Here is a 22,241-nt window from a genome sequence, read left to right as displayed (position 1 = left end):
TTAGCTTACTTGGAGGAGCAGCCAAAAACCTCAGATGAAGGCTTTCTACTTCTTCATCTACAGGCATACTGAGTAATCCCCAACGCTGGCCTTTGTGTGTGGAGGTCATTTTCACACAGACATCTCTATTACCAGAAGCTCTCACTCCATCCAACAAACTAGCCAAAAGAGAATCTCTGGGATGGGACAAAGACACACAAATACAATTTATATCAGAGAAATGATGCCAAAGAACCAAGTTATAAGAAAAATGGGAAAAAATAGTCAAACATAGGATGAAAGGCAGCAATACTTGGAATCTCTTACTAACACTAGTGCCAACAGCTACACCTGTGGAAGAAGCCACTAACTTTCAAGTGTTCCTTTATTCACTGTAAGAAGAGAGCTGACTTACATCCAGCATAGCCAGCCGCAGCCTTTCACTAATGGGATCAATTCTAGGTTATCTGTTAATGAGTTACACATGTTGCGAGCCAATTCATCCCTGTGCTTTCTGCAAAACCTCACTTAGCAGGATTAGACTGTATTACAACTGCAAGTGCATTCAGGGACTATGCTGTTGGTTGTTTTAAATAGAATCAACTAAGACTGTCTCAAACAGAGAGCTCAAAGGGTTCACAGCCTTCACATTTCCGTATCACTTGAACTGTGTTTTCTTTCCTTGTCTCAGATATGCTCCTTATCCGAGTACAGCATACACAGAACAATATTGCTTAGGAGAAACAGGCCATATCTAACCGTCCAACAGCCTTCCATCTTTATCAGAAAACTTCTGGACAGATTTGCTCAAAGTTGGAAGGAAGGTAAATGAGAGAGATTTAGTTCCTGTAACAAATCTTCATTTGTAAGTGGCAGAATGTTAGAATAGGAAGGCTTTGAGTTAACACCTCCAAGGGTCAGAGTTTATGGAAGCTGAGAAACTAGAAGCACTACAATGGCAACTCCTATTTGAATTTATAACCCACAGGAGCTCCAGTTACCTTTCTGTTGAAGAGTACTTCCGAATTTGTCCTTTGATAAATTCAATGGTGAAAAGCTGTGGGTTTTCACAGTCACATACTATTGCAAATACCTGAAAATAAGGGACAAGGATCACGTTCATGAAGCACTGTTATTTAGCTAGTCTACAAATTAAGTCTGTCTTACATATACTAACAAATGCTTATCTTTTAGTGCTTCTATTTGAAGAACTGGTATTGCAAAAGGATGCCTCTTACCTCGCCTAAAGGTTTCAAAGTCGCAATGTTATAGGTAGCTGGATCCCGCTCAACTAAGCAAGCTTCTGTAAGAGCTAGCACCCTTTTCACAGGTTCCTTATAAAACAAGAGAGGCATGTTAGGAAAGAGAATACTTAGCATCTTAGAGGAACCAAACACGTTCAAGTCCGATGCCCTTACCAAGTGTCTAGGTGTTATTTTTTGAACAACAAACTCTGCTAAAGATGTTATAGATTCATCATTGCTGTATTTTCCAAAGCGGAGATTCAAGTACTGCTCAAATTCTAGGGATTCTTTCCTTATTCGCAGAGAGATACCTATGAAGTTGCCAGCATGCTCTATTGCACTCTTGATAATTTCCTCCCTCTGCTCAGATGCAAACAGGTGCTGCAAATTTTGACAAGAAAAAAAAAAGTGACAAATACAGCACAGCTGAAGAAATCAGAGTTCTGTAAATAATCCTCCACTATATATCTACCAGTGGAGGATGTTCACAGCAGCTTGGCTTGCCTTTGCTAAGTGCATTGTATAGAGGTATTTATTACACAGGAGATCCATTATTAAGTTTACATTTGCCTTTAAGGAAAAAAATCTATAGCAGCTACTCCTAAAGGATACCCTGCTACACATTAGCATGCCATTACAGTGAAAGTTGGCATGACCCACCTGTCCACCCTTGGCAATAGATCCTGACAGTCTGGCAAGAGCAAGGAGCAGGAGAACCACAGTGGTAGCCCCAGCTGCTATCTGTAAGGACTGCTATCCACCCTTGCTAGGCAAGGTTAGAGCAGCTCTAGAGGATCAAGTATATATTGCTAGTTTTATGCATGAGAAAAGCATGCTGCAGTACAAAAGACATGGAAACCCTGATCTAGACAGCAGTCCTATTTTGTTAGTAGTGACTGAGGTAGCTATATTTAGGAAATAATTCATGGTTACTAATGTAAAGATCCTTTTCAGCTGCTTGCAGTACAGTACACAGAAACCCTTTAAAGATTTTAAAACCAACATTACACTGCAGTATTTCCCAAATAAAGCTCTGATTATCAGATCACAAGTCCAAAGAGGCAACAGCACCACTGATTAATCTATTTCTGAACAGAATCCCTCCATCAGTTAGGTAGATTAGTGACACACTGCCTGTCACTTCTGTAACTTTGAGAAATGACAGGAAACTCCAATGTCCACATTACATACATAATCATTACCCTAAAAAACTAGGTATTTTATGCTCTGCAGTTCTTAAACAAACAAAACAAAAAAACCAACAAAACCCAACTCACACATGGTTTTCAAATATTTTAACTAATTGCCTTTTGAAATCTGTCCATAAGCCTTGAGGCTCCCCAGCAGGGTCCCAAAGATGCACTTGTATGCTCAAACTATGTTGAACCTTCATTATTAAACATGCAGCTATAAACATCCTAAGAACCATACCAAAGTATTTTGTTTTAATACTCACCAGTCTACTAAATCCTCCATAGAGGATACAGAAGCCTCCCTGATAGCCAGTAATATCAACAAAGCCTTCGATGTTTCTGTAGTCATAGGAGCACAGGACTTTATTTGTTGCAGGATCAATTTGGTCAATACCTCCAGGAGTCACTTCCAGAATCACAGGTTTCCTCGTATCACTCCAGTGATGTTTATAGCAGTTATACCTCTGCAGAGAGAGCTACTTTCAGACCTCTACACACACTTCTTTACTATACAGTAACAGTTCTTTTCCTATCTAGTAAGTTCAAAAAATTATATCATTTCCCTCAATGCTCTTATCTATATCAAGAACACTATGGATCAAAGGAAGATAGCTGTCAACTGACAAGGAAGTCAAGCTTAAACAATGCTTTGTGAAGAAAGAACAGCAACCCCAAAACAGCCACTCCGAAAGGGTATAAGCTTCTCTCATTACAGAAGGTGGTGTATTCACAGACCATGATCCCTATGATTTGACAAGGAAATAGCTTTTGCACCACATGCTGTTATTCAGCTAGTCAAATTAAGGTAAGCTTATCACTGCAGTGCAAATTTTTCATCTCCTGCAGTCACACTCCCTTACAAATACAGACTTACTTAAAACAGCAAAAGTTAGAGGTCTGCTCTAAACTCCAGTAAGACACAGGAGACCCCCATAATCCAGCAGTGTTACTATGTTCATGACTGAGGATTTTTTCTATGCAATATTTTAAGTTATTTAAAGTAACTTTAAGCACTTCTATGACCAGAAGACAAATATAAAGTCCAGCTCTGTATACTGTCTGGTTTATTACTGTACTACCAAGATTCAGTAAACACCAATCCTGCCTGTAATCTGACTTACAGAAATCCACCAAGGAAACAACATTCCTACATCCAGTGTTCAGGATGTTATGCAGAAAAATATTTAGAGTTAGAAAGTGAAGTGCTATAAGTACTAAACATTGACTAATGAATAAAAGCTTATGTTTTTCTTCTCCTTTCTCTCCAAGTAAGAGCTCCATATGGCACACCTCTGTATTCTGGCAGTAACAGTCAGAGTCCATGCACCACCATAAGGCTCACGTCAAGTGAAGAGAGCTCAAATATTCTACTGTTAAAAAGGTTCCTTCTGCTTTTGAACAAACTCTTAATCTTCTCTTCTCAAAGACTTCAGATCCAAATTTACATAAGCTATTTTAGGTACTGCACATAGCACAAGCATAATATACAATAACAAAGTAGAAGTTTAAGTCTTTAGATAATTTCATTAAACTGTACATGATCCAGACAAGCCAGATACTTACCCGTCCTGTGATTTTTCCTTCCGCGAAGTCTGTCCTGAATCTCTGTTTTTAAAAAAGTTAACCATGAATGAATGCAAATATGAGAGCCAATCTATCCAGAAAGTCTACATTTAAGCTGTTTTATGGGATTCATACTAAGCCTCCTCAAAAGGCTCACCATTCCACTGCAGTTTAACATATTCAGTATTTGTCACTTTACTGACTGTTTACAAATCATGCAGTAGTTGCTGCGACTGACACTAGATCAAATTCATTAACATAACACCTCAAAAACTTGCTTTCCTACGTTTTATGCAAGGAAAGAAAGCATAGTAAGCTACCTCAAATGGTAATGGTAACCAAGTACTTACTGCTTACTTGAAAAAAAAAAAAATTAAAATCTTACCAGTGCCTCTGTAAGGAGTTCTGTTCTGTGCTCTGTGGAAAACTTAAGTGTCTCAGACTTTCTTCCACTCCCTTTGCGAAAAGTGAGACTAAATTCTGTTCCTTGTCCTTTTCCAACAGGAGAAATACTGCAGATATCTCCATAAGGCCACTAGACAATTGAAAGTAATTAAATTATACTGTTAGTAATTTTAAAGCTACATCTCCTCCATTCAAACCCCCTTAGCACCTATAATAAGGGACTGGCTGTAATAAGATGACAGCTAGCATGCTACGTGACAGCACGAGCCTGAGCTTCCTCTGATACTGTGCAAAGTGAGTAAGTGTCCTGACTCCCTTCAGGGACACAGCTTTACAGTAATCAAACTTATCCCAGTTCCTTTGGAACAGCACACCCAAAGGCAAACTACTACTGTTGGCCAATTAAGACAAACTGCCTAAAAGTACAAAACCTACTGGGTATTTGTGGAGTTAGTGAAGGTGACACTGGATTTCTGTTAGGTGTGCTTTGGCAGCATCTACGATATCTCCTGTTTTTTCTGAGATCTCATGAGACTGGACAGTTTCTAAAGCCTGAATGCCACTATTTCCTCTGGGTAATGAACATGAGTCAGAAATCAACTTAAAAAAATCATATTTACCTGATTAGTAATTTCTAGTGTGTTGGGGTTGTATGTGGTGATGGCATGGGTTCCAACCGAAAAGACTCGCTTATACCTAGAATACAAAAGAATATTAACTTTCTCCAGAAGTCACAGGAAAACCCCTCCTGAACCGCAAAAATTATGTTAAGAAGCTATATACAAGTCATTTTTAGGAAATGCATATGGTATTTTCTCTGTTGATGGTTTGCAGTTTACCCTTACAAATACAAGTTAAATACTATTAAATATATTTACTTATACATATGTTTTCTTAAGGTAATGGCTAAGTCAGGATCAAAGACTCTCAGAACTTGCACTGAAAGGCAGTACCAGAACAGAGTAAATTCAAAAAAGACCATATATATAGGGGGAAAAAAAAGAAAACATTCCTGCAATAGTCTAAAGCACCTGTCTGAAGCTGTCTCAGACAAGAGTTGTAACATGAAATAATCCAGTTTACACACCTGGTCACAGTACTATAACAAGCCCAAGTGTCACTATGGCCAAGCCTAATTTTCCTCACCTTGAGGAAAACCAAGGCTAGTGAACTCCTAAGTCTCAGACCACTGGAGCTATAGTTCTCTATGCAGCTAGTCACTGTATCACAAGTATGTTAACTGCCCCAGTGCTTAAAGAACACTTGCAGCACAGTTGGTTGCCTGTGTTTCAGAAGTATTAGAAACAAGCAGCAATGAGCTAAAGCTAAGAAATTTAGTTGCATTAAGTGGAAAGTGGCAGCCTTACTGTGGTTTCATTTCCCAGACAATCTTCCAACTACACCCTGAACCAACAGACACTCTTACATGTTTCTCAATCTGAAAGTTTTGCAACAAAACTAATCAGAGTTTGAAATAGTAGCTTCTTAATAGTACCTTATTACTTGCACAATTTTCACGTTATAGGGTACTTCTATCTGGAAGTCATCTATCTGGAAGTCTGAGCCAGAGCCAGTATTAGGAAGTATTCTCTGACTAAAGTAACAGGATCTGAACATAGATGCCTTTCTTGAACCAAATAAAAATACTTTGGTTAGTTGTCCATACTAAAACTGATTCCATGAAGGAATTTAAGTTCCAGCTCTGAGTAAACTGTAGGTTTGCTTCAGAAAGATACAATCAACAAGATGACTGACTAACTAATCTGAATCTGTGCCATATTAGACACTGCATCAAGAAGCACCAAGTCATTTCTTCCATCCCTTTCTGCATTCTTGTGCTGCAGTCCTTTCTTCTCTCTCACTTGACAGGTCTGCAGCGCAAGCCATCATTTCTGTATAAGGTCAAACTTTGCATGGGCTTCAGATATATTCAGAGCAGCTCCCTCATATCCCTTCTCTCATAATAGGAAGGTCAAGAGTATCTGACAGCCAATGTCACAAAATTCATACCCTTCCGTTTTCCCTTATTATTCAAACAAACTGCTGCAAGTTGAAGCCATTACTGACCCAGAGGAGTTTATCTTTAGAAATTAAAGCAAGTGCTTATTTTCTTCAAAGCTTAGAAGAATCTGTATTGAAGCAATCTGTCACCTTAAAGATGTTTAATCTACTTGAAAAGCCTATTTGTTTCTCCACATAGTCGACTTTTCCTTATTTTAGATGCAGGTCAAGAGAAGTTGTTCTAATGAAGCAGAACATCTAAAGCTACTCTAGCTGCTAATAATTCCACTATATTCAGTCTGTCAAAGAATGCTCTAGTGCTTAGTTCATAAGAAAATCCCTTGAATATACCAACTGTCCCCTCTCCTCTTGTTTCACGATTTAGGTAGGTATTCTGTCTTTTATGTGTCTTATAAATAAGGTTTGTTTAAGATCTTTAGAACAGCACATCACAAGCAATAAAGTTGTTTATTATTTGCTCAAGGTTTTGTTACTCACTTAACATACTAAGAGCTTCACAGTGCTTTGTGGCAGAATAAGGATCTGCAATGATCACACATAACTGAAGACAAGCTTTCAAACATTACAACCCCTTCCTTTTCTGCCCTCACACTCAAGTCTGCATTTCAATATCTAGGAAGCATATTTATTATCCAGCATTCTAAATATGTGATGTGACAAGGAACATAAGACAAAACAGCAGATTTGCTGAGTTACCATCTCCTTTGTCTCCTCTCCCTACTTAAATTCAGGACACTCAAGTCTTGTTGCATGAACAGAGGAGATTTAGAAGTCAGTTCTTACATGTAGCCTAAACATACTCTTGTCCAGAACTTCACCTTTAAATATGCAAGGAAGGTATTTATACTTGTATGCCTTTAAGAGTTTACTATTAATTATCTCTCAAACTACTCTGCAGTATATCTAATGCCAGGATGTTTTGAGAAAAGCTGAAGCAAGTATCCTCTTCTCAGTGAAAAGGCTATTGCCTATTCACTAGTTTCTTCAAAGCACCGTAGAAGTCTTTTTCCAACCAGGATGAACCTGGTAGACAAATTTTATAGCACCACACTCAATAGAAAGACATTGTTCACTAGTTTTAGAGAACTACAGATTAACACTGGAGCATCATCATCTGTACTACTAGAAAATACTTTAACTGACACACACATAGCCCATACTCAAAGTGACAAATCCTATGAATAGTCAAAATGGTTCAGGCTCATTTAGCACCACACAGTGCTTCCTTTAATATTATCCAGAGATTATACTGAGAATGCATAAGTATAAAGTCCACTATGAGTAGACTTAAGAATTCCAATATAAAACTACTAAAGGCCATATCAGCTTCTGCTGCAATGTAACAAGAGGTAATTACTCACTAAATACTCCTTTCCCCTTCATTACGAGAGAAGTAACACACCACTGAACTTTTAAACTAAACCTGTTTTAGACTTTAGACTTAGCCTGAAGTTCTATAAGACTTCATAGTTTATCAGAATGCTACCATCAAAGTTCAAGATCATTCTACTCTTAAGTTCAACAGCTTGCATCAGGCTCTTTAATGAAATGTACTTGACAAAAGAAGAAATCTGAGTTTAATGTATTTAGTTTTAAACAAGTGGCTCAAATCTCACACAATAAATTTGCCACAGAAAATTCTGAGGGAGAAATCAGACATTTTCTGCTGGGCAACAGAAAGATTAGGAGGGACAAACTGTTCTGATGTTCTACCCCAACACAGTATCTTATTATTACTAGAGGAAACAGTTTATTCCTCCATGCCCACACAATTCCAAATGCACGGATCATAACTTAGGTAAGACCCAATTTACACAAGTATTGGATAGAATTCTGTAAAAGTAAATTGAAATATTAAACTATTTATTTCAAGTCAATCAAGAATCTGTCCTACCAGAGGAAAGATTCTGCCCTCAGAACACTGCTCAGGCTAGTCTGGACTCTGAACTACCCAGGGCTTTAATTTTTGCCGACAAAAAGGCAGGGAGCTCTTTACATTAGACACTGAAGCCCAACCCATGGTTCTTCAAACCACAATTGAAAGATCTGTGGCTGCTGCTCCTTATATCCCATCCTCCTTTCCTTCCCAGTATTCCCAATCTTTGATAGGATGAATTTGGCAGACAGCCAAAAATACCCAGTTTCAACTTACTGCTCAAAGAACAGATTCAGAAATGACCTCTTTGTACGACCATTGGAATCAAGCAGTACTCACGCTTCCAGGGTGCAGATAACCCACCCTCTTTGTTATGTTGTTGATAGCAAGGAAAAACCCCAATTCCACAGTGCAAGTGAAAAGCAACAATGGGTAAGGATACCAAAGAAAAGTCCTATGACACTTCAAAAAGTATGTATAACAGCTGACTTCAGACACAGCATAACAGATACCAGTTATGATAATTTAATAGATACTTTTATTAGAGGTTCCCTAGCTTTTGCAGCATCACTGAAATTCATTTTTAGATCAAAGGGATGAAGTTTATTTCTACTAACAGAATTCTTCAAATGATCTCAGTTAGTAGTTTAATAGATAATCTATTACACAACATGTTAAGTACATGTGTGGACTAGTGACCCTCATCTATTAAAGTACATAAGACATTACTCCTCTCTAAACCTGTTCTAAGAACCATTTCCACTTTCAAATTAGTATTTTACATAGTAAGTTCAAGAGACTCAGAAACTGAGTAAGTCAGGTGGTCCATTTCATAGCTACACTGAAGCGTGGGAACATGTGCAGAGAAAGACTATAATGCAATATTTAAAATTCAAACTGATTCTAGTGAAAATACAGTCAGTTCAGAGACTGAGCAGCAGGAACCTGTAGTTCAGTTGTCACCCATCAGTTGGATGCACTTAAATCCAGTAACAGGGAGAAGTGTCACACAAAACATTAAAAAAACCCCCAAAATTAACAAACTTAAAACTACTTACTTTCCCCTCCATGAATGTTTTGTTGTGTAGAAACAAGCAAGATCTCTGTTTTCTCTAATTATATTCATTCTGTGCCAAGACCTGAAAACAAAGGAGACCTCCTGTTAGTACTAAGGATTTTTATTTAAAACCAAAGTTCACTAATCATCAATACGCTTCAAAACAAAAAGACTGGGGTTTTAAACATTCAAGTCACTGTTTTTGTCAATTCCAAACACACAAAAAGATTAGGAATACTTAAGTCTATCAAACAGTGCATGGACTAAGTTGCACATGGAGCTGCACATGAATTATTAGTTTCTCCACTGAATTTGTTACACTAGCTACTCTTTAACAGTATCGGGTTCCAGTAATTTATGTCTTGTTTGCCCTATTACAATCACTCTACTTTCACTGCACCTTTGCAGATTCACATTCAAGTGTATTTTATATCATCTCCAGAATGCTTTACTTCTGAAAAGTGTATAATATCAAAATTATTTGAGAACCCTATAACCGTAACTCCAGCTAAGCCAAACTCCTATTGCAATTCTGAAATAAACAGTAAGGAGATATCTGGATATCAGCTGGTTTTCCAGTCTGGAACAGAATCTGAAGTTGAGAAACTTATTAGCTAAGCATTGTGTTTAAAGAGCTAAGTACCCCTCCTGTGCTGTAAAAGTTTAAGCAATCTCATCACTAACATCTCAACACACTTATTTCACATAAGAATATCTATTCCCCAAAAACACACTCAGGATTTAGCAAAACTTGTCCACAACTGCTTGAGTGGATCATTGCTTTAGGAGTTGCTAAGTTCTAAGGAATGTTTCTGAACACTATCTTCCATGACTAAAACAGATGCATGTTCAGTACTTAGGAAATTAACTTTCTTTTTACTTCACAATGCCATAGGCAAGGCACTTAATCAGGGAATGTCTGCTTAAGTACAGAAGCGAAGCTGTCACTTATCTACAGCATTAGTTTTATTTTCAAATGTGTAACAGGCTTCCCTGTTACTGATTAATGACTGGTACTACTCTGAGGTTCACACCATTAACGTGGTGGCATCCCCAAAAACACCAGGCACTTATGCTAGTTTGCAAGAACTCAGAGAGGTTGCCCAAAGCAACCCTAAGGCAACCCAATCCCAGTCAGCACCCCACTGACTCATCAAAGTTAGATTACAACCCCAGTTATCTTTTTACATTCAGCTAACTCTACTTGATTTGGCAAAGGAAGATTTCTTACTTTGAGATGGATGACCTATAACATTACCTCATCGCTAATTTCTACCCTCTACAACTCCAGGCTATTTTCTTTCTGAGCAAAGACTGCAGCAGTTATGGAGTCATAAACATGAAGAATGGATAGCCTGATTGAAATGAACTTGAGAATTCCTTCCCTCAGGTGAAGAAGCAGAACAATCATCACTACCTACTGAAGAGAACTTGAGGTACTGCCTCTGGAAAGAGAGAAAAGCAGTATTTACATATTTCAATCTTTGAGTCGAATTTTCAGAGCTAATACTCCAATGACCAGTGGCAAGTTAAATTCTCTAAATCTAGTTTTTGGAAACAAAGTTTCATGAGGGGCAAGATATTCAACAGCATTATTACTACTGATTGCTGACACCTACCTGGACCTGGGTAAAGCATTTGACACTGTCCCACATGACATTCTTGCCTCTAAACTGAAGAGACGTGGATTTGCCAGATGGACCACTCAGTGGATAGGGAATTGGCTGGACGGTTGCACTCAAGGAGTTGCAGTCAACAGCCCAATGTCCAAGTGGATAACAGTGACAGGTGGCATTCCTCAGATGTCAGTACTCAGACTGGCACTGTTTTAACATCTTTGTCAGTGACGCGGACAGTGGACGCTCAGCTGGTTACCCACAGAAGCTCTGGATGCCCCACTGGCCCATCCCGGGAATTGCTCAAGGCCAGGCTGGATTCAGCTTTGAACAACTTAGTCTACTGGAAGGTGTCCCCAACCGTGGCAGGGGGGTTGGAATTAGATGTTCTTTGAAGTCTCTTCCAACCCAAAGCATTCTATGATTATTCCTCAAATTCTTTTTTTCACCTGGTTTAAGAACTATATTGTATTATTATTGCCATGGATTGGAATAAACACAGTACACTCTACCCAAACTGCTTACTGTACAGTAGCACACTTTGGGTCTGATCATTTTGTGTTTTAAAGTTACCTTTCAGAACAAAGTGCCAGACACTCAATCTTCATACCCTTCTTTCAAAGCCATTTTCTTGACATTGACTAATGTATTAGTAAAAATAAAATAAGAGGCTTATAACAAGACTAGCTCCACTAAGTATGGGATTAAAAGATCTATTTATCTGTAATTCCAGTTTCACCAATACCAGACTCCTCTGACCAGCTCTATTAAGTCTCCCAAACCTGAACACCACTTGCTTTAGGGTATTTAAAGCAAGATGTTCTCCCATTGCAAACATCTACTCTTAATAATACAGAACTGAGAAACACTCCTTTATGAACTACCAGCAGCTTCCAGTAATCTTAACATCAGCATCTAACTGGATTCAGGATACTGATACATGAAGTATTGTATGTGAAGTGGAAGTGACAAATTCACTAGACTTTTTTTTTAGATCAAAGCCACTAAAATCATGAAGCTTTGATGCTTTACTCACTGTGCTTCTGGACAGTGATTGTCACTATCCCTCCCACTGAGAAGACTACTACAGAGGCAATATATGCCAAAATCTAGTAACAATTATTTCTTGCACACATTTTCCAGCAATTGAACAGAGAGAAAGGCTAACAATAGCCTACTGTTCTGAGCTGCTACGTTGAAGTCCAGCAATCATTTTTCAGTTGTCTTTAGTTCCACAGGAAGAGTAAAAATAGATAAGCAAAAAGATAAAAAAACAGTTCATGCCAAAGACAGATATTTTAGAAGAAACCAAGTTTTCTTCCTTCACTCATTCTGACAGAATCAGTGTGGCATCATTCTAGCTGTACTATCTACAATGTGATACAATGTAATTTTAGCACCTAAGACGATATAACCATTGACTTTGCAGAACATATCAGGATTTATCATTAATCAAGTTTAGCCATATTGCCAGTGTAAGCTACAGTGGCCTGCTTAGATTTATCACATTAATTTCCTAAAATAAGAGAACATTCTTGTTACCTTTACCTCTTCCTGTATTCAAGAGACCTTCAAAAAGCTGACTGACAACACAAAAATTGAGTTAAATTCGTCATTTCACTCATAAAAGCATCCATGTTAATAAGGCCCCAATTTTAATAATCATCTTAAGTGTCCTTTGGTAGCCAGTAGTTGAAAAAAATCAAAACTTCAAAGGTTATTTTGAACACTTTGCAGCATAGCCATTCCATATCCCATACTCATGATTCTCAAAGGTTTGAAACCAGAGAAACACCTAGTTCAGTTATTCCATTTCCCACTGAAGCAGAGGCAACGACTACTTTGAAAGTATATAATGTTTTATAAACACGTTTTGTTTGGTTGAGAGACTTCAGCCATGCTGAATGCAGCCTGGTCAGATAATCTGAGGTTCCTGCGTGCAAAATATTGTCTATGACTTGGAACTTCTTTTAGAAGCCTAACTAAAGCACTTCCCCTAAACATGCCCTGGACATTTTAATCAGCTTTTTCACAGAACAAAAGTTCAGCAATACTTTCCTATTTGGTCCTTTTAGTACTGTAAATAGCAGTGAAACAGCTTTGGGGGAAGAGCTCAAACCACATTTTTGCATGCCTCATGTACCAGAAATAGCAACCCCTTGAACTAAGGGGCCTGAACTGCTTCCAGGACTCCCCCTGCCTCAGAGTTCAAGCTATATAGAATCATAGAAGAGTTTTAGTTCAAAGGGACCTTTTACACGAGTAGGTACATTACACAAGCTGTGTTAAACTTGCATGCACTTTCCACTTTTCCAGGATTTCCCATTCTTCAGACAAAACTACCATCTGGGAAAACAATCTATTTCAGGAAATGGAGAAAAGTTAGCCTCCAAGTAGCACTTGTAGAGCTAGAAACAAAGCTGTGACCTTGCAGGCATCAAAGCAACAGGCACAGCTGTAATTATACATAAGTGTCCTTCAGTTTAAATAAAGTCAGAAGTTTGAACACAGGTCCAAAGTTTAGTGCAGAATTGAGACTGACTTTTTTCCTGATCAAATTATTCCTCTACTGTTACAAAACTTGCAGATCTTTCTTAAATTAAGGTTTAACCAATGCTAAGGTAGAATTCAGAGCCTCAGACATGATTATTATTCTGTTCCACTGGGGGGAGGAGAAAGAGAAATGCTGATAAGAAACTGAGATTTCTTGGGGGAAAGAGGAAGAGAAATGCAGATAAGAAACTGAGATTTCTTTTCAAAAAATTATTCCAGGATGGCTAAATACAAGTTAGAATTCCTGGAAAGTCTTGACTACACAGGACAGATACCCATAGCAAGTTCAAGTGTGACTTTTCTGAGAGAGATGTACTATGAGCATAAAATAAGGGATCAACTAGGAAAAAAATGAGAAAAAAACACTGAAAAAAAATCCCCAAGGTTCTGTTAATCTGTGGATCTACATATCTACCTTCTAGCTTAGAGGTCTGGAGCCTGATTTCCAGTCATCTACACCTCTGTAGCTTTAAAGGCATTATTGAAATAAATGAGTTTTTCTGCACTAAAAAGTTTTAGTTGTCTAGGTTTCATCTGCCTCTTTCACTGCTGTGTGCACTAACTTGCAGAGTTTTATCTTCACACAGATGCTTTTTAACAAGCAGTAAACTTTTTTTACTTCCCAGAACAGTACTCTTCTCTTAAAGTACTACAGTCTAATTAGCTGTGGAAACTCACATTTCTTAATCTGTTGTGCAGGAACTCTCAGTCCTTTTTGTAAGAGGAGAAAAAGATAAGGCCCACAAGATCCTTAGAAGAGGCTAAGTGCAGCCTGCCTCAGTGATAGCAGCAATCCCACCTCCCGCGATCCAAGACATAAACAGGCTGAGAATTTTAATCTTAATACTACCCAAAATGACAGTGACAATATTAGTGTCCCTCCTCCAGCTGACTGCTCCCATTTCCTCACTGAGAATCCACGTTAGGGACAAAAACAAGTGTGAAAGATTCTGCTTTTCTTTTCCATCTACATTAGCATTCTGCTGGATCTGTGAACTCATCTGATTCACCAGCTAGACAGGTGAGTATCAGAATAAAAGGGTTTAGTCACTAATGGGGGCAAGTAAGAAAAGTGCTCCTTTCAGTCATAGTTTAGCCATCTTGTCATATTTCTTCAGAATATTGTTCTGTTTTATTAGTGAGGCAAGACAGTTGTTAATTTTTTTGACAGAATAGATTTTTGGAAGCAAATCAAGAAGTTGAACAATTGAGAGTTAACACCTCAAGATACAGTTGAATGCCAGCTGAAGAATTATTAAGTCAGTAAGTTTAACTTGCTGAGCTTCAAAACGAAGTTAAAAGCAAAATCACCTCCTCAGTCTGAAACACAGATCTGGGCCTCAAGACCAATCCCCAGCATAACACTTAAAATCTGGAAACACACAGTGATTCAGTCCCTCAGGACAAATATGTATTTGGAAACTATGAAAAATGCCACATGACACACAGAGGATCGAGCAATACATATGAAATAAATCTTTTTAGAAATGTATTCCAACAAAGTTAAAATTCAAGGGTAAAGTTCCTGGAAAGTCTGTACCACACGGGGACAGAAACGCAGCTCCGAGTCTCCAAACACTCAGATATTTGTTGCAAGTGGAAAAAACCATCAGTTATAATGGAAAGGAGACAGTAGTTTTTAGTTAAGTGTTCTGCCACTTGGTTGCCCACAGCAGGCAGGAATTAGACAAAGCTGCATATCTATGAACTGAAGCAGGTTGGAGCCAAGCATAGTTTCTACACCTATAATAATGGCCCTGTTATTTAGAGCTTATTCATGACAGACTGTTTGAAGACCATCTTTCTAATGCAATCCTAAAATGAAACTTGAGTCAGTAGCAGTCCCTTCAACAGCTTCCCTCCTTTTCTCACAACATGCAAGTTGCCTATATAGACAACTGTATAATAATCAAGAAAAGACTTCAAAGAACTTAAGTTCTCAAACACAGAATATTTTCAGAAATCCAGTATTATTTAATCAGCGCCAAGTAACAGGAAACAAAGCAGTTATCTACTCAACTTCATCTTCTCAGACCATCATGGATGTATTTGTGAAAGAGCAGAGGAGAAAAAGGGAAAATACATTTCAGCTTACATTACCTTCAAAAGCAGCCACATAGCAGAGATTAGGTGCATTAATAGGAAGTCCCCAAATAAGCTTATATGCCTGCTTTTCCCTTCAAGCAGAATGCTCAAACATTCCCTCAGCTTCAGAGCACCAAGCTGAAAAGAGGAAAAAAACCCTCCCATCCATACTGAAGTGCTAAGACAACATTTTTTACGGTCCAGAGCTTGGCCCTCAGTAGAGACACATCTATCAAGGTGTAAGCTCCATTCCACCCAACCTGTCCGAAACACTGCTGGCAGCTCACTGCACACAGAAAACCATTCAGCATGCCTACTCGTTTAGACTTCCAGAAGTCAAAAAGCAAGTGAAAAGCATCCACGGAAGAAATTCAAACACTCTGGGAAAAATAAGCGCATTAAGGGCAGATTTTCTGAAAGATGCATTTAGTTCTGCTCATGCTCATGACGAATACTGTTAGCACTCAAAAAAGAAATAAAATCTCATCTCTGTGAGCACAAATCTCCTCCACATCTCACTCGCCCTTCATAAATTATTTCCCAAAGCATGTCATCATGGGTATATTTTTATCTGAGGCCAGGAGAAGGTAAATAACGTATATTTTCTAAATGGACACGCCAGTATTCATCCAAGAAAGAGGACAAATTCTGCCCGGCGGCTACAGAAGCCGCATCAGGTGCAGGGCACTCCGAGGGAAGGACCGGGCAGGCTGAGGCTGGAAAAAACCCCAGCGCGCTCCAGTGCTCGGATACAGGAAGCGAAGGGCTTGAGAGGGGCTTGTGATAACACAGGTACTACTGTGCTGGGGACGAGGGACGCCCGCTCACCGCTCCAGCCCCTCACGGCTGGGGCAGGAGGGACCAGGGCTGCGCCGGGGCAGCATCAGCCCCCATGGCCAGAGCGAGCGCTGCCTCCAGCCCTGCCCACATTCCCCACACCGCCCCGCCCGGCCACCCGGCCCCGAGCAGCGCCCGGAGCTGTGCAAGGAGGCGGGGGCCGCCGCCGCCCCCTCACCTCCCCCGCCGATGGGATTTACCTGGCCGGGGAGCCCGCGCTGCCCGGACCTGCCCCCACCAGCACTGCGCTTTCCCAGCGATCAGGGCGAAGGGGCGCTGAGCGGAGCCGTCGCCCCTCAGCCCCCAGCCGGCCGGGCGGGCAGCAGCCGCTACACCGCTCCCGCTGTCTCAGAGCCTGGCGCTGGAGGCCGCCATCTTAGCTCGGGCAGCGACACCGCCCCCTCGGCGCAGCCGCCGTCCCGCCCGGGGCCGTCACGGGACGCGGTCACCTGACGGGCTCTGCCTCTGCCTTCCCCTTCCCGCCGCCTCGCTCGCCCGCCCTCCTGCCTGCCTTCCTTCCCAACCTCTCCCCCTGCCCTGCCCTGCCCTGTTCTGTTCTGCCGGGAAGCGGGGCGGTTCCCTGCGCACGCGCCGAGGCGCCGGGTGCAAATTCCGGTCCCGCTCCCTTCGCTCGTCGCCTGAGGAGTGTCGCTGACCTTCGGTCCGACGGCCGAGCGTGTGCGGCGTCAAGCTGTGAAAGGCACGTCGAACAATCAAAAACGTGCTTTTTTAATTATGATCCTTATTATTTGTGCGGTTTTAAAAGCAGAGTTAAACGCCACGTTAACGTTGCTGAAGCTGAATCGCTGATTTATGTAGTTAGCTAACCATCCTGGAGAGTTCTTACGGGACTCTTGGGCTCCCCGTCAACTTCCCCACGGTCTGTACCGTATGAAAGATTTCCCCAACATTTTGCAAATCTGTGGCAGCATTGTAACATCTCCTTATAATTCCTAATGATTGGCGTGAATATTTTGGATATTTGAATATTTTGAAATAGGACTCTCATTGGAAGATATGATCTTACCTTTAAAAAAAGCCTTTCCTTTAAAGTGTCATTAAAGTCTACAGATGAAGGGAGAAATGAGGAACAAATTGTATCTTGGAGAAAAAAAGATCAAAATCACGGTTAATTGCTACTTTTTAATATCCTTTTCATCATCATATAAACTATCCTTTGTGTCTTATATTTTATGTAAGACATTTAAATGCTAGTAAGTCATTCTTTTGATAACTCTAGTTCTCTGAATCTGGGACACCATGGTAAAATAACGCTAAAGGGAAAATAACATTACTTTTGGGAAGCTGATAAATTTCTTTTGCTTACGGACCTAAAAGGGAAAAAAAGATTTAATGTTTTATTAATATACTAGGAATTGCAGAAATCTAACTTCAGAGGGAGGTCGTATGACTCAGAAGAGTTTCTTTGGCTGAGTACATGGAAAAGTTTTTGGACAGGCTTGGAGCAATTTATGGGTTTGTTGATTAGTTGGCTCAGAGTATGTTTTTGTTCGGGGGGATTATATTTTTCCTTAGTACTTTTTTGTACATTTTTGATATAGGTAGGTAAAACACATTAAGGAAAGCAGCAGCTTGTTAGATTTTTATTACTTCAGAACAAAGAATAACATTTGCATAACCGTGTAACAAAGTAGTAATCAATATTTTAATAGATTTTAATCAGACAGCACTGATTATATTTCAGTATATTTATTCAGCTCAAGCTAGTGTTTCAGTAACTATGTGTTTTGGTCTATTTTTGTACATGCTTTTGTGTAAGTAGTGATGTTAACTTTGTAATGTGAACGATTGATAAAAGGAAAGGAGGACACAGATTAAGATTGAGAAAATATGAGAGAAAGTGAAATAATAATTTTGAAACTATTATTCAGAGAAAAATAAAACAAAAAATGTGTGTTTAGCAGTTCAGACAGGCAGTAATGGAAATTATATTGTACAACATGCTACAATATCTTTCAGAGATTAAAGTAGACCAGGATTTCATAACTGTTTAATTGTAAAGCATGTGTGAAATTACACTATATGCAGACAACAGCATTCTAGTTTGCTTGTTTTTTTCTTAGGATATGATACTACTCTATATTTTTAGAGATAGGGTCTCATTTTTCTGTTTACCTTAAGGTTTGTGGAAATCTGGAATACAAAAGTTGTGGGTTTAACACCTTCTTCCAATATAAAAGTTTATGATTTTATTTTAAAAAGCTATAAAAAAGAAAGTGAACAAAATCCTCACTCCATTAATGCCAGTGGTAGATTTATTATTAGCTGTGTCTGACACAGGTAGTGTTTCGCCCTTGGTTTTCGCAGTCACTTACAGAGTCAGGAATCATATTAGAGCAATTATCATTATTAAAATAAGAATAACAAAAAACAGTTTTGATGCCTTCTTGAAAGATAAAATGTTAAATTGCTTTGGAGAAGCAAATCCATATTTCTTTCTTCTAAATCTTTCATCTGAAGTACTGCAAATGTCAATCTGACCTTGTCTGTTCAAATACTTTAATTTCCAAAAGAGTTCGGGCCATCTCCAATCTGGAGAGCAAGGTCTCTCCTTACCATCCTATTATTGAAATCTGGAAGGAAGGAAGAGTTCTGGTCCACTACTAAATAATTAATACTCCACCAGCTATTTTGGTGATCAGCACCTGTTCTGACAGACTGGTTTAGGATGGCTGAATTCTTCAAGCACACTACAGTACGGATACAGGAGAGAGCCAGTGCTAGGATTCTCTGCAGCAACAGTAAATACAATGATTGTAAATACAACCTATAATAGCAGAGATCCTAATATTTTTAAAGCAGATATATTGTGGTTTACAGCAATAACAAAGAACAAGTTTCTACCTAGCCTGCAAGCAACAAGCAAAGGACAAATTAACTTCCTTTCCTAATACTGTCTCGAATGATGGGGCAGCATTTTGTGTCATCTGTTTGGAGAAAGGAGAGATTCTTCCACCCTTCCTTGTCTTACAAGAAAATAAGTTCCTGTTAGAACTGGGAGTAGTTACATCACCTTTTTATTCACAATATATTTGGAGAGTGCAGGACCATCCACTCTGAGATTGACTGCTGTTTTTCTACCATGAAGTAATGAGGATCTGTCCAGCCTTCTTAAAGAGTGGATCTAAGTGGTACACCACAGCTTAGTATAAATTTAGGATAATTAAGAGGAAATATACTTACTAAATGTAATTTTTAGATGACCAAATAACAATAACAATATCCTTTGGTGACTAAATCATACGACTTGACTGAGAGAGGGTAACAGAAAGATTTTGAAAGGGACAAGGGGGAGTGAAATGTACAAGTCCCACCCGAAACCTCTGTTCTGAATCTCCTCACTTTTACTCCTAATCTGTTGCAGATGCCAAAATGCAGGTTACACAGAGGGCCTTCCTGAAAATCAGACCCACATTACTGCATCAGTCTTCTACTCTTTGTTATCTCAAAGATGCATTAAGACTATGCTGACAATTTGCCAGCAGTTCAAAGCTCACATCAAATTTTTATGTATCTTGACATATTTTGTCTAAATATACATGCAGATAATATTGATGATTTGTCTTCTTGGTGCCATTAATTAAAAGGTAACTTCTGGATGCTCGCTTTTAATAATTCTAAATTTCCTGGTAGACTCATCTAATGATAACTCGTTATCTCCGCTAATAGCTTGATAATACCTGTAGCCTAAGCTAATTAGCTTCATGATAAATTTTGTTGAATTACTAATAATAACCCTCAATAAAGTGATTCATGCCAATCTGTATTCATTTTCATATCTTTCCTTTTGACTACAATAACTCTTGTTTGGATAATGCTTTAATTTTGGCATGAACATATGAGCAGTAAATACTCCCATAACAACTTTTGATCTCTTCATCCACCTATAGGCCTGTGTAACCTGGTCTTTTTGGTGTGTCTTTGAAACCTACAGATTATCTTTTAACTCTTTTGCCTTCCAATAGGTAGGTTCCATGTATACACATGCATACTGTCTTCTATTCACATTGCTCAGTTTGCTGGCCCAAGATTTATTTAGTGTATACTATGCCAACTCTATTATTCAAGCCTCAGATTTACTCATTTCCATATTGACATTTCTGTGGCATTCTTCAGTACACTGAGTGCTCTAGGAGCATGAATTAATTTATTTTCACAGCATCATTCTGCTTCTAATATTTGACTAGTTGAAAGTACATTAATGTTTCTTTTTCTGTATAGTCTTGTGTATAATGTCCAAATATCCCAGCACAACCTTTAAAAATTATGCATTTTTTTAACAAAAACACACTTCTCTAAAAAAAAAGGCAGCAAAATTGATCTCTCCCTGTCTCTTTTTATGGACAGGAGAACCAAAACAGATGACAGGGTACCTTGCAAGCTTCTTCAGCTTCTTGATCTATGTGACAGTGTGTCATGCCATGTTTTACATTTCTTACATATTTAAGAACATGCTCCAGTCTTATGAAATTCCCATACTTAAGACATGGAATTGTCAACTTCTTTGTCAATTTATTTGTTACAGTTTGATGCTTATTGAAAGGGCTAAGTTAAATTCAAATGCTAACTCAGGACTAGGAATGCTACTAATTTGAGAAACTGGACATTGACAGAGTGGCCAAGATTTATGTTCAGCAATTAGTGTAACAAAAAAGAAAAAAAAAATCCAAAAAAAGTGATTCTGAACACTGAAATATTTCATTAGCAGAGTGAATTAGTGGGACAGTAGGAAAATTCAGTCATAGGAATGTTTTGGTAGAACTACTCAGAATCACAGTGTTATTCCTTGAATGTATCTATAGCTGCAGTGCCTTCCAGGTATTTAAGTTTGGTCATCTAAATCAAAAGGACCTCTGAAAACCAAACAACAGGTTCTCTCCTTATGCAATACAGTTTTCATCAGCAAGAGTTATGAAGAAGTCACTTATATATTCTTGACTCCCCACTGCAACCTGTACAGAATGTAGAGGAAAAGTAAGTATTAATTCTGTGATTCCCTAGCCTGGGGACAAATCCCAGAATTAGAAATGAGTGAGATTACAATGCCCAACAGAAATAATTGTGGACAAAGCAACAAAGGAATTCTTTACCTTGCCCACAGTGCCTCAGAGAGTCAGAAAAGTCTTACTATTTTCAGAGAGTAAGAATGTTCTTGAGAATATCCGGTCTTTCTACCATCAGAAATTGTCCATGAAACACAGAGAGGAACAGAGGAGATTATAATGACATAACTTGAAGGCCAAGCCTTTGAAATCATAGCCATGTGAGAAAGAATGTGAATCAGAAGGATTCTTTCTTTAATTTTTCTTTTTTTTTTTTTAAAAAAACCTTCCCATAGTCCAGTGGTATGCTTTTTACCATTTAGAATGACTCTGGTAGTTGAGAAATGCAGACTAACCATTTATGAATGATACATCTGCAAGGTGGTTTTGCAAAAGCAAAAAGAACATTTTGTGGCCTAATAATATTCCCCAGCTCTAATTCTTCTGTGAATACATCACTACTAATAACAGCAGCAGCAATGAAAAGGCTTCTGGCTGAAAGATCAAATTTTTATAATATGTGGAAGTTGTATTGTTTTTATAACAATTTAATCTCAAGCATTATCTGTGTACTGGTGAGAGACCCCCACTACCAACAATAGCTTAATTCCCTATATGCAGGATCCACAAGCAGAACACATCTTTATGATGGATTTTAAAAAAATGTATTTTGGTTTTATGAAAGTTCAATTAAACAACATAATTTAATAATAAAACAAAGAATGTTTACTGGCAGTCAGGAAGTCCA

The 22,241-nt window shown here is 38.8% G+C and overlaps 1 protein-coding gene across 3 annotated transcripts in view; it reads right to left on the bottom strand.

Moving 5' to 3' along the window:
• DNAJC13 (DnaJ heat shock protein family (Hsp40) member C13) overlaps window positions 1-16,819 on the bottom strand; it is a 56,064-nt gene extending 39,245 nt beyond the window's left edge. For 2 of the 3 annotated variants that reach the window (XM_027659408.1, XM_027659409.1), the window contains exons 1-11: window positions 16,631-16,819; window positions 10,598-10,784; window positions 9,341-9,421; window positions 5,005-5,080; window positions 4,365-4,514; window positions 3,980-4,021; window positions 2,680-2,880; window positions 1,398-1,604; window positions 1,218-1,313; window positions 981-1,072; window positions 10-176 (exon numbers count right to left, since the gene is read on the bottom strand). In XM_027659408.1, coding sequence (XP_027515209.1) covers window positions 10-176; window positions 981-1,072; window positions 1,218-1,313; window positions 1,398-1,604; window positions 2,680-2,880; window positions 3,980-4,021; window positions 4,365-4,514; window positions 5,005-5,080; window positions 9,341-9,421; window positions 10,598-10,602 — 1,117 coding nt within the window. In that variant the 5' untranslated portion in view covers window positions 10,603-10,784; window positions 16,631-16,819. The remainder of the gene's footprint in view (window positions 1-9; window positions 177-980; window positions 1,073-1,217; window positions 1,314-1,397; window positions 1,605-2,679; window positions 2,881-3,979; window positions 4,022-4,364; window positions 4,515-5,004; window positions 5,081-9,340; window positions 9,422-10,597; window positions 10,785-16,630) is intronic. The other variant, XM_027659410.1, reaches the window with a different exon arrangement.
• Between the last annotated feature and the right edge of the window lie 5,422 nt (window positions 16,820-22,241).

This window comes from Corapipo altera, unplaced genomic scaffold (assembly GCF_003945725.1).
Source record: "Corapipo altera isolate COAL_440 unplaced genomic scaffold, ASM394572v1 44b, whole genome shotgun sequence".
Classification (NCBI taxonomy): Eukaryota; Metazoa; Chordata; class Aves; order Passeriformes; family Pipridae; genus Corapipo; species Corapipo altera.
The sequence above is the reverse complement of the archived record's forward strand: the minus strand, read 5'-3'. Positions and strand labels throughout refer to the sequence as shown.